This window comes from Xyrauchen texanus, chromosome 3 (assembly GCF_025860055.1).
Source record: "Xyrauchen texanus isolate HMW12.3.18 chromosome 3, RBS_HiC_50CHRs, whole genome shotgun sequence".
Classification (NCBI taxonomy): domain Eukaryota; kingdom Metazoa; phylum Chordata; class Actinopteri; order Cypriniformes; family Catostomidae; genus Xyrauchen; species Xyrauchen texanus.
In genome coordinates, this window is record NC_068278.1 from 48712472 (window position 1) to 48725651 (window position 13180).

General features: G+C 38.8%; 1 protein-coding gene across 3 annotated transcripts in view; it reads left to right on the forward strand.

Annotated features, from left to right (window-relative positions):
• LOC127626831 (protein FAM214B-like) overlaps positions 1-13180 on the forward strand; it is a 35235-nt gene that overhangs the window by 16965 nt on the left and 5090 nt on the right. For 2 of the 3 annotated variants that reach the window (XM_052102902.1, XM_052102912.1), the window contains exons 3-5: positions 8223-8401; positions 11496-11667; positions 11758-13052. In XM_052102902.1, coding sequence (XP_051958862.1) covers positions 11967-13052 — 1086 coding nt within the window. In that variant the 5' untranslated portion in view covers positions 8223-8401; positions 11496-11667; positions 11758-11966. The remainder of the gene's footprint in view (positions 1-8222; positions 8402-11495; positions 11668-11757; positions 13053-13180) is intronic. The other variant, XM_052102921.1, reaches the window with a different exon arrangement.

The window sequence follows — 13180 nt, forward strand, 5'->3', positions numbered from 1 at the left end:
TTGCTGCTGCTGCTCTCCAATAGAAATAATGAAATGAGTGAATAAAAAATGAAATGAGGAATACGTCATAATAACTCTAACAGGATGATTGTTAGGTCAGTGTACGGTGACAGGATGCACATAATGCGACCATGGGGTCTGGTTTCAAGATGTGAAAATACACTCACTGTACACTTTATTAGGAACACTATGTTCCTAATAAAGTGACCGATGTGGTCTTCTATTGTAGCCCATCCACCTCAAGGTTCTATGTGAGATGTTATTCTGCTCACTACAATTGTACAGAGTGGTTATCTGAGTTACCGTTCAACTCCAACCAGTCTGGCCATTCTCCGTTGACCTCTCTCTTAAACGAGGCATTTCCATCCACAGAACTGTCGCTCACTGGATATTTTTTTTGTTTTGGGCGCCATTCTGTGTAAACTCTAGAGACTGTTGTGCGTGAAAATCCCAGGCAATCACCAGTTACAGAAATACACAAACCAGCCTGTCTGGCACCAACTATCATGCCACGGTCAAAATCACTGATATTTGTTCCCATTCTTATGGTTGATTTGAACATTAACTGAACCCGTATCTGCATGATTTTATGCAATGCACTGCTGCCACATGATTGGCTGATTAGATAATTGCATGAATAAGGTGTACAGGTGTTCCTAATAAAGTGCTCAGTAAATGAATGTCTTAATACTTGCACACTACTTTGCTACAAACTCAAAAGTGTATACTTTTCCATAACAAAAAAAGTAGTTACTTTAACAGTGTAGTATAAGTAGGTGAATAGAAAAACAGCATCAGTCATGTGGCTTTGTAGGGAGAATGACTTATTAAAGTGAGTTTAGTTGGTATTCCAGAACATTGTTTGTTCTCTTGGGTCAATCATGGAAACAGTGCTAAGCTGTAGCCCAGAGGTACTGTATTTCTTTGATCGTTTAGCCCTTGATTACTACCCCTTGAATGTTAGAATTTTGTAATAATTTATCTATGCTTTTGTCTTGTGCCTGTAACTTTCATCTGAGAAATTGGAATGTTTGAAACGTTGTAACCATCTGCTACCACTTCATTATAAGACTGTAAGTTTGATTAACTATCAAAAACAAATGTGCAACTACACATTCTAGAATTCCGGTTACTATTGGGGAATTTACAGCACAAATTTCTTGTGTTGCAGAGTGATTAAGTTGTAAAAAATCATAATAAGCTCCCATATACAGTGCATTCAGAATGTATTCAGACCCCTTCATTTTTTTTCCACATTTTGTTGCAATCTTATGCTAAAATGCTATAAATGTTTATTTTTTTTTTTTTACATAAATCTACACTCCATACCCCTTAATGACAAAGCAAAAACAAGATTTGTGATAACTTTGCACATTTAAAAAAAAAAAAAAAGAAGAAAAATCTGAAATATCACATTGACTTATGTATTCAGACCCTTTGCTATGACACTTTAAATTTAGCTTAGGTGCATCCCATTTCCCTGGATCATCTTTGAGATGTTTCTACACTTTGATTGGAGTCTACCGGTAACAAAATAAATTGATTGGACATGATTTGGAAAGGCATACACCTGTCTCTAGAAGGTCTCACAGCTGAAAATGCATATCAGACCAAAAACCAATCCATGAAGTCAAAAGAACTACCTGCAGAGCTCAGAGACAGGATTGTATCGAGTCACTGATCTGGGAAAGGCTACAAAAAATGTTTGGCTGCATTGAAGTTTCACAAGAGTACAGTGGCCTCCATAATTCTTAAATGGAAGAAGTTTGGAACAACCAGGACTCCTGCTAGATCTGGTCGTCTGGCCAAACTGAGCAATTGGGGGAGAAGAGTCTTGGTAAGAGAGGTGACCAAGAACCCAATAGTCACTCTGGTTGAACTCCAGAGATCATGTGTGGAGATGGGAGAAACTTGCAGAAAGACGGCAGACTCTCCTCAGTGCAAGAAACACAAAAAACAACTATAGGACTTTTAGACCGTGAGAAACAAGATTCTCTAGTCTGACGACACAAAGATTGAACTGTCTGGCCTCAATTCCAAGCATCAAACCTGTGCAATACCATCCCAATGGTGAAGCATGGTGGTGGTAGCATCATGCTGTGGTGGTTTTTTCAGTAACAGGGACTGGGGGACTGCTCAGGGTTGAAGGAAAGCTGAACAAAGCAAAATACAGAGATATCCTTAATGAAAACCTGGTCCATAGTGCTCAGGACCTCAGACTGGGCTAAAGGTTCACCTTCCAAAGGACAATGATCCTAAGCACACAACCAAGACAACAACGTAAGCGTGATTTAGGGACAAATCTGTGAATGTCCTTGAGTGGCCCAGCCAGAGCCCAGACTTGAACCCAATCAAACATCTCTGGCGAGACCTGAAAATATCTGTCCATTGACGATCCCCATACAACCTGACAGAGCTTGAGAGGATCTGCAGGGAAGAATGGCAGAAAATATCCAAATCCTTGCTTGTCGCATCATACCCAAAAAGACTTGAGGATGTAATCGCTGCCAAACAGGCTTCAACTACAGTTGAATCAGAAGTTTACATACACTGGTTGAAGTCATTAAAACTAATTTATTAATCACTCCACGGATTTAATATTAGCAAACTATAGTTTTGGCAAATCGTTTAGGACATCTACTTTGTGCATGACACGAGTCATTTTCCAACAATTTTTTACAGACAGATTATTTCACTTTTAATTGACTATATCACAATTCCAGTGGATCAGAAATGTACACATTCTTTAAGCAGCTTGCAAAATTCCAACAGTTATGTCAATCAGCCAATTATCTTCTGATAGGAGGTATACTGAATTGGAGGAGCACCTGTGGACAGGGTTGGGAGGGTTACTTTTGAAATGTATTCCACTTCAGATTACAGAACACGTGCTGTAAAATTTCATTTGTACAGTATTCTGTTAGATTACTCAAGGTCAGTAATGTATTCTAAATACTTTGGATTAGTTCTTCAGCACTTGTTTTGACTATAAAAACTGACAGTACAGTAAGACAAAATACACGTTAAACAATTCTCTGAAAAACCTAAATATTATATGCTGTGTTGTTTCTAAAACAAGATAACTCAAATTGATCTTGTTCACAAGATTCTTAGATATTTTTACAGAAAAAACAATACAAAAATTATCAAGAATATGATTTTTGCCCAAATATCAAAGGTCTTACTTGAAAAAAGAATCCAATGATCCAATGTGAATTTTCTCGATGAAAAAATATAATCATGCCTGGAAACATGTACATGTAAAATGGCTTAAAACTGACAATTTACACAAGTTTTATTTCTATTTCTTCTGCTCCAAACTTACTTAAAACTTAATTCTCTGTCTGCTCGTATGAATGTAATGCATCATAAGAAAAAAGCTGTTCAAATGCACTTTTCATCATCATCATTTACAGTTCAAGACTAAATTATTAGCCCCCTATAAAATATTTTAGTTATTTTTCAGTGCTTAATAGTGCTATTTTTTTCAACATAGCATTTCTAAACATAATAGTTTATTTAGGCAACTTTAGAGTGTTTATAATACAAATGGAATCAAAATACAAACAATAGTAAAAATAAATGTTAAAGTATTAACACCATGAGACCACACAGCCATCATACCGCTCTAGAGATGAACGTAGTTTGGTGCGAAAACTGCAAATCAATGCAAAACCCAGAACAACAGCAATGGACCTTGTAAAGATGCTGGAGGAAAAAGGTAGACAAGTATCTATGTCCACATTATAACTAGTCCTATATCGGCATAACCTGAAAGGCTGCTCAGCAAGGAAGAAGCCAATGCTCCAAAACCACCATAAAAAAGCCAGACTACTGTTTCAAGTGCACATGGGGACAAATATCTAGAAATTTCCTTTGGTCTAATGAAACACAAATGGAACGTTTTGGCCTTAATGACCAGTTGTTATGTACAAAACTGACTAATTTACACCAGTTCTGTCTGGAGGAATGGGCCAAAATTCCAGCAACTTATGGTATAAGCTTATCTGTGCAATATTATGTCATAGTATGTTATGTTTACATTCACAACATTTCTAATATATTCTAATATCGTTTTGCACTACCTGTTTTATTGGACACTTTCACACTAGAACTGTGTACTGGTCTGTGCTCCACTGTCTCTTACTGTGCCTATTGTCCTGTTTTAGCAATTATTGTACTGTCTTGTACTGTTTGCACATGATTGCATGTGCACTTTATGTAGGAATGTGTAGGTCTTATTTAGTTCTGTGTAGTCTCATGTGGTTCTGTGTTTGTTTTATGTAGCACCATGGTCCTAGAGGAACATTGTTTCATTTCACTGTGTACCGTACTAGCTGTATATGGTTGAAATGTCATTAAAAGTCACTTGACTTGACTTGTAAGAAGCTTAAAAAGTTTGACCCAAGTTTAACAATTTAAAGGCAATGCTAAGAACAAAACAAATGTATGTAAACTTCTGACCCAGTGGGAATCTGATGAAAGATATAAAAGCTGAAATAAATAAATTTCTCAACTATTATTCTGACATTTCACATTCTTAATATAAATTAGTGATCCTAACTAACCTAAGACAGGGAATGTTTTCTATGATTAAATGTCAGGAATTGTGGAAAACTGAGTTTAAATAAATAGGTCTAAGGTGTATGTGAACTTCTGACTTCAACTGTAAGTACTGATTTAAGGGTGTGAATTCTTATGTCAGTGTGATCTTTCAGATTTTTCTTTCTAATAAATTTGCAAAGTTATCAAAAATCTAATTTTTGCTTTTTCATTATGGGGTATAGATTGTAGATTAATATGAAAAAATAAAATAATTCAACTCCTCAAACCCTCAAACCTATAAAAATAGAATTGGTGTAGAATTCTGGACAGACAGGTCTCCAGACCATTTTTTCTTAACGATTAAACTATGCAAGAGGTTGCACTGGTGCATCTACAAAGTTGCCCGGCACTCTGATTGTGCGCTATCATTTGTTCTTGTGGACCAGTCACACAAGTGCTCAGCCATACAGATCATCATAAACAGTGCTGCGAGAAGCGCATTCTGGGTCGTGGATTTGGCATTGATTATTTGCTCAAAACCTCTATGAAAAACCTATAATCAAAATCGAATTAAATGGCCCTAACATTCTAAATTCTGAAAAAGGAATAAAGGAGAAATCTGTAACATGAACAGACATAATTTGTAGCTAAGGCTTTCAATCCACACATCACAGATATTAAAAAAATATTTACCATGAATCAATATATCGGGGTAATGAGGGAATTTAATTTAAGTGTTTTCTTATGAAAACTGGCATAATTGTTTTTATGGTTACAGTCCATGTTATCAGGGTTTTAATTTGACCTTTGGTTACTATGATCTTATTGCAAAAACCACATCCTGATGAAAAGAAACAGTGAAAGATAAGTTCTCGATTACGTACATAACCTCAGTTTCCTGAGATGAAGGTAACGAGACATTGCATTTATAAACACACATGGGGAGTGCTTTTTACATAACTTAGTTGAAACCTCTCTACAATAATGCCAATATTCTAAAGTTTTGCAATGTCTCGTTCCCTTCATCTTAAGTAACCGAGGTTACGTACGTAACCGAGACGTTCCCTTATGACTCCGTACACTTGAAATTGCGTTTAATAATGCATACGGGGAACAGAATCCCATAACGGCGCACTACACGACATAACCTCCCAGAAAGGAAGCATGACACCATGCTCATGGGACGGCAACCGACATGAGAATGCCGCAGTGAGTGACCCTCTTGTGGGGCCAGGAGAATGAATATATGAACTATTGTCATATAGTAAGAATTATCCCTTCCCGCCTGGGTTTGTGAAGGTATGTTTATTTATAATGTAAGTGCTTGTGACTTATGGTAAATTACAACGGCCTGAATGCAGGCAGTTGTATAATACATGGGGAGCTCATCCTTAAAGGGAGGAGCATAAGTATATATATTTGGCCAATGAATATCAGGCGCTCTAAACAGAGGACTTGTAAAGAGAGAGACGTTACGTCTAGGTTGTAAAACCTTGCCAATGTCTTTTGAGAGGAACATCCTGCTGCAAACATATGTCTTGTAAGAACACAACATTCATCCATGCCCATGAGGAGGCCATACCTCTAGTTGAGTGTGCTTTAACACCAATTGGGCAAGTCTTACCCTGCAACTCATAAGCCAGGGCAATTGCATCGGCAATCCAGTGAGAAAATCTTTGCTTGGAGATGGACATTCGTTCGTCCTCCATAGCATATAAAAAGCTGATCAGACAGTCTGAATTGGCATGTACGCTCATGTATGGATGACTGGATGTTATCCCACTTATTAAACGGCTACAACGCAAATAAATAAATGGACATAAAATACTGATTTGTTTTGAAATTATGTAATTATGTGAGAAGAAATAAATCACTGAACAGTTGATTTGCATATCCGTTCTGTTGGTGTTTCCAACCGTTCTGTAATAACCGTCGGACTACTCAATATCCAGCTTAATACAAGACTACTTGCCAAATAAATAAACAAATGGACATTGAAACATTGATTTGAGTTGAAATTATTTTATTAGCTTACTTGTAGAATTCACACAGTGATCTCAGAAGTAGGAAAGATGACTCAGAATACCGGATGACTGGTCTAATATGTCTTAATTCCCGGATGTTCGGTTGTTACTCAGACATATCAGACCGCTAGTTGATGCCACTGACCAATCAGAATCGAGTATTTCAAAGAGCCGTGTAATAAACAGTGTATACTGCTCAGTATGTAGTAAGCAGAGTATGTTAGTATTCCATTCCGAACATTGCCTCTCTCTCTCTTTCTTTCTTTCTTTCTTTTTATCTCTTACTCTGTGGTTGGAAGCTCAAAGACTCCTAAGTTTGTATTGCCACCAAACTAAAATAAGCCCCTACCTTAGGAGGCCACTGAATAATTTCAAGCTGTGTAATACAAATGCATCTCTTAGAAAGGCCAGATCAAATTTCAATCTTTTCATGGCATATTTTCTGCAGGCATATGCTTATTTGCTTTACAGGGTCATACATTTGAGTTTCATTAGGTGGTGGAGATATACCATAGACTTCATGGTACATGGACAAGGTATCAACCACTTCATTCCCAGAGCAAGATTGCTCTTTCTCTCTTGTGGCATTCATGACAACTGAGACGATGCTTACAGTGCCTTTAACTGACAAGCAGATTGTGATTTTATAATTTAGAGGATTTGCCAGTCTCTTTCCCCAGTGGATGTGTGTATTCTTAAGATAGCTAATTTAAAAAGCTTACAGCTCACTTCCCAAATCGGTTTTGCTTTCTTGGAGCTCCTCTAACCATTTCAGATGATTTATATGTCAACGATAACAGGACAAAAAGATGCTAGGATTAATAAAAGCTGCTCTAGATTATAAGAATGCTCACTTGATTCACATTTTTCCAAAAGCCATTATTTATGTCTCCTGTTTTTGTCATTAATGAGCCTGAAAGCTCATTCTCTGAATTAAGACGATACAAAGGCTCTGTTGTGTGTTTCAGTTTGTTGTCTAGCGGCCTGATCCCAAACAGGCCTGAACTATACAGACAGAGAGCCAGTCAGAGCCATGCAGTATACAGTCTGTTCAGACATGTGTCCTAATCAGATGGCTTGACTGATTCCACAAAGAAGTGTAGTCAGTCATATGATTACTCTTGGTCTCTGTTCCCTATTTGTGCAATTATTGACCACCTGTTTGTTTTATTAACTGGTATAACCTGTTGATGGTTCTTGATTAAATCAATCAGTCAAATCAAAATCAAATCAATGTGAGCATTGATATGAAGCAATACCTTATCACTTCAGTTTTGACAGTGCTTACTATTTCATTTAATTATTAAATAAATAAATAAAAAAAAATGTCCTTGTCTGTCTCATTCTTCTGTGCTAGCTTCTATGCTACTCTAGCTACTCTGGGAACCTGGCAGTATGATAATTTAGATATTGAGTTTTGTATGAAAAAATGCTTGTTTTGTTCCTCATCTGTAAGTTGTTTTGGATAAAAGCATCTGCTGAATGATTAAATGTAAATGTAAATGTGACAGCAATTTACCAGATTACTTTAAATCAGTTTAGAATGACTGATTCTAATTATGTGCAGTTGAACTAGTATTTAATTTGCAGTAATGGACATTGATTTGATTTGAATTATTTGTTGTATATTAAAAAAACACTGTTCTCTGATAGGTTGTGTCTCTGGAATGCCTGGCTCAGAATGCAGCCACTGAGCAGTTCACTCCTTTCAGGAGCCAAGGGGAGCCGTGATTGGCCACTGGACTTATCTGGGTGGAGTTGTAGAAGGGATTTTACCTATTCATTTGCACTTTCTGTAAGGCCCCTCCTACCTCACTGATGCTCCGCCCTTGGTAAGTAAACTAAAAGCATGCACTGTGGTAACCGGTAGCTAGGGCTATGTTCCATAGGGGAACATACTGCTCACTGCATACTGCACAGTGTGAACTGTATACTGCTTGTAATTTCTTTTTTTTAAATAGTATTTGAAATGTATGCAATATCCAATGGTAAACATTTAAAACAGTAGTATATTTCAACAGTGTCATGTGACCTCACTATATTGCATGTTTAATTCATTATATTCATTATTTAAATTGTTTAACTCTTGAATAGGGTTACATCTTCTGTTGGATTTCAGAAAACTCCATCAGTGTAGAGCAGGGGTCGGCAATCTATAGCACGTGTGCCAGCATTGGCATGCGAATGGGTAATCACTGGCACGCCAGCAATGGCAAGAGAGGAGTAGATTATTTTATTTATATAAATTCCGCACCTGCATTCCAATCTACACTGGCGGCCAAAAGTTTGGAATAATGTACAGATTTTGCTCTTGAGGAAAGAAATTTGTACTTTTATTCACCAAAGTGGCATTCAACTGATCACAATGTATAGTCAGGACATTAATAATGTGAAAAATTACTATTACAATATGAAAAAAACATTTCAGAAGTTCTTAAACTACTTCAAAAGAATTCTCATCAAAAAAAACAACTGACAACTGACTGATCACAACTGACTCCACGTGCAGCAATGACAGCTTTGCAGATCCTTGGCATTCTAGCTGTCAGTTTATCCAAAAACTCAGGTGACATTTCACCCCACACTTCCTGTAGCACTTGCCATAGATGTGGCTGTCTTGTTGTGCACTTCTCACGCACCTTACATTCTAGCTGATCCCACAATGGGGTTAAGATCCATAACACTCTTTTCCAATTATCTGTTGTTTGATGTCTGTTTCTTTGCCCACTCTAACCTTTGCTTTTTGTTTTGCTGTTTCAAAGATGGCTTTTTCTTTGCAATTCTTACCATAAGGCCTGCACCCTGAGTCTTCTCTTTACTGTTGCACATCAAACTGGTGTTGACCGGGTAGAATTCAATGAAGTTTTCAGCTGAGGAGATGTGAGGCATCTATTTCTCAAACGAGAGACTCTGATGTACTTACCTCTTGTTTAGTTGTACATCTGACCTTCCACATCTCTTTCTGTCCTTGTTAGAGGCAGTTGACCTTTGTTTTTTGAAGACTGTACACCTTTGTATGAAATCTTCAGTTTTGTTTTTGTTTTTTTACAATTTCAAGATTCAAAATTGTATAGCCTTCATTCCTCAAAACAATGATTGACTGATGAGTTTCTAGAGAAAGCTGTTTGTTTGTTTGTTTGTTTTTTGCCATTTTTGACCTAATATTGACCTTAAGACATGCCAGTCTATTGCATACTGTGGCAACTCAAAAACAAACACAAAGACAATGTTAAGCTTAATTTAACAAACCAAATAGGTTTTAACTATGTTTGATATAATGGCAAGTGATTTTCTAGTACCAAATTAGCAATTTTACATGATTTTTTAAGGATAAGGTGGTTTAGAGATGGCTGCTGGAAATGGGGCCTGTCTGGCTTTTATAAAAAAATGACTTTTCTCAAATAGTGATCGTGCTGTGTTCTACATCAGTAATGTCCTGACTATACTTTGTGATCTGATGAATGCCACTTTGGTGAATTAAAGTTCCAATTTCCTTCCGAAACAGCAAAATCTGCACATTATTCCAAATTTTTGGTCGCCAATGTACATCTTGTGTTAATCCTTCCTTATGATCACTTTGCGTGTTTTCATGAGCTGAATGGGAGACTGAACAAAAAGTAGACGAGACTACAGTATACCCAACAGACACTTGCAGCGCATGCAAGCCATTCGCGCATTACGAGCCGACAGTGTTTCATTTGTTTCTTTTTGCTTTCAAAACACCACATGATGTAATATGGAAAACACCACTATTAATCCTTGAGATTTTCAACCCAGCATACAGGTACCCCTCCTTAAACCATGGCCGCACTCAAAATTACATTAAACTATTAAAAGAGAAAACATAAACCCGCATTGTGGGATTAAAATAATCTGAGTCTATTCAAAATATAAATTAAACCTGGAAATAAAGTTTTTGTATTTTGCAGGTGCGATTCACCGAAAGGGCTAAATAGTTGATCGGCTTGTGATGCTCGAATGGCTGCACATGCAGCATGAGTCTCGTCACACTTTCATAGTGTTTAGACTCCCATTCAGCTGATGAAAACATGCTGCGTGATCATGAGGAATGATTACATCAAGATGTAGATTGGAATGCATTTGCGAAAATCTTCCGACAAATAAATTAGACTGCTTCTCTCTTGCTGTTGCTTGCATGCCCTCTGTATGATTTTGAAAAATGTATGACATAATATAAGGAATATTAAAGATTCCACAAAATTTTGTGATCAGTAATCAGCGCTCAACAATAAGGACTGCCCGATGGCCTGGGGCCAGTGTGAGAGAGATTTGGTCCAGTTGCTAGAACTGTCACTTGCCCGATCAGTCCAGTGCTGCATTTATAACCTTAGTGCAAGCAAACAATACGTGAGAGAGCACAAAAATTACTCTGAGCGAACAAAGTCTTCTAACCAATGATACAGCGCGAGTATAGCTCGCAGAGATGCGCAAACACAAAATATACTGGACGTGCCAAGGCACAGTCATGATCGGTGCACTCTCCTAGCACTGTCCTCCAATCTTTTCTGTCTTAGCAGCAGCTATTGCCAATGTGTAGAAAATGGGAGGAAAAGCCCCACTTAATGAATTTCATAGCGGTATTGCACATCTTGCGCAACATTTTGTGAATTCCCTCACATTCCGTATTCACAGCTGATGTTAAGATTATGTATTTATGTATTTATATCTGTAAAGTGCTTATTTGGGATTACATAAAGCATTGACCAGTAAAATATAAAATGACACGCCATGTCAAAATGGTGCTGACCCCTGGTGTAGAGTATCAGTTGTGTGTTTAAAGCTGTGTGTGAAATAGTGGATACATCATGTGTTCATTTTGTTTAAAGTTTAGTTTATTGAGTTTAATGACAAATAGTGTGTCAAAGTCTCTTAATAGTTTTTTACATTTTCTCTCCCATTTGTCAGGCCCCTGTTCGCTGCCTGTGTGTCTGGGAATGCAGTTTTTGCATCGGAGGGGCAGTGCTGGAGATGGCCAATCTCAGGGGCTAAGGTTAGGGTTTAAGGGTCAACACAATTCAAAAGCTTCAGGAGTGGATGTGGCAGGGCCTATGGCCAAGCTCCAGGCACCAACAGGCATGTAAGTTAGGAAAATGGCTGTTCTACTAACTACTGTAGTCTCAATCATTTGTAAATATCAATTTGCTTACACCTGTTCGTTTTTCTTCAGAAGCAGTCTGCACAATGGAAATCGGCTTGTGCTGACTTCACAACTGACCCCTGGAATATAGAGCTTTGCATCTATGAGACGGGAAGCTTATTTTCAATTTTAAAGCTTTGTTGCACTTGTTCAGACATTCTAGAACTCTCTAGAGCTTTTGTTTGTATTACTTAACACAGCACAACTTCCCCTAAAACAATCAACCATTTCAAGTCACTATGCGTCACATCCATGTAGAACTGGCTCGTAAAGAGCCAGCCATTGAGCTTCCAGCCCAGGATGGAGATTTACAGATGCCTAGTACTCAGAACGAGAGCCCTGAACCAGCTCTAAGGCGAGTAGTTTCCAGGCCTTTTGGAGAAGAAGAGATCAGGCTGCAGAAAGTCTACCAACTATCCATCCTCTCCCAGAGAGGTGGTTTTGGGGAAAATCAAGATACACCACGACCTATCAGAGTAGGTATGAAGCGTGGCCTGGAGGGACCACTGGTCCCTGTTGCACACAAGCGTCTTTTTCAAGAGGAGGCGGATGATGATGATGATGAGTTCGATGGGGAGGTGCTTTGTGGATCTGGGGTGGAACCATTTTTTTCTAGCTCAATCCTTGAGCACAGAGACTCAGAAATCCCTAGGTCACCCCCCCTTTCCCCTTCACACCCTCCCATTCCTGGTCGCCGACCGGCCCAGCACAACCATGACAGGCCCATCCCTGATGCATTTGCCCCACTCTCCCCAAAATCTCCCCCTATGGTGGACCCCCTGGGGACTCACTCTGCCTGGGGCCACTGTGAGGGGAGCCCACCCACCCTCACTCCAAGGGCCGAGACCTCCACAGCTGGGAAACTCCCAGCTGGTTCCATCGAAGGGCCACGGGATGAGGGCCGTAATAACTGTAATCTCTCTCTGGAGGTCAAGGGAACTTTGTGCACCACGGAGGTCAGTTGGGCACCTGTCCCGTTTTCAACACCAGCTGAAGCTCTCGAGTGGGGGACCAATTTTGAATACTCTCCTCCACCGTCAGAAACCAAGACTGCCTCCTCCAACGGACTGAGCTCTCTTGAGAAAACTCCAGTGGAAGCAAATAGTCTAACAGGGTCATCCAGTTCTTGCCCAGTAAAAAAGAGACTTCTCTCCTCCAGCGATACAGGAGAATCCTGCTCAGAAGATGAGGGCCCATCCACCTCAAAACGCAGCCGACTGGCACTGTTGGCACCAGGGCTTGGATTAGCATCCTGTCGCAGCACTGACGCCAAGGGCGCACCCTTCTGGAACCATCTACTACCATCAGCAAGAGAGCACACCAAGGTGGGAAGCAAATAATGTTGATACTAAACTGAAACTCTACTGATAAATGTAAAATGTATTCACATTAGGAATGGAAAGGTACAGATTAGTTTAAAGGGAAATGTTTGACTTTTATTTTTTGGAACACA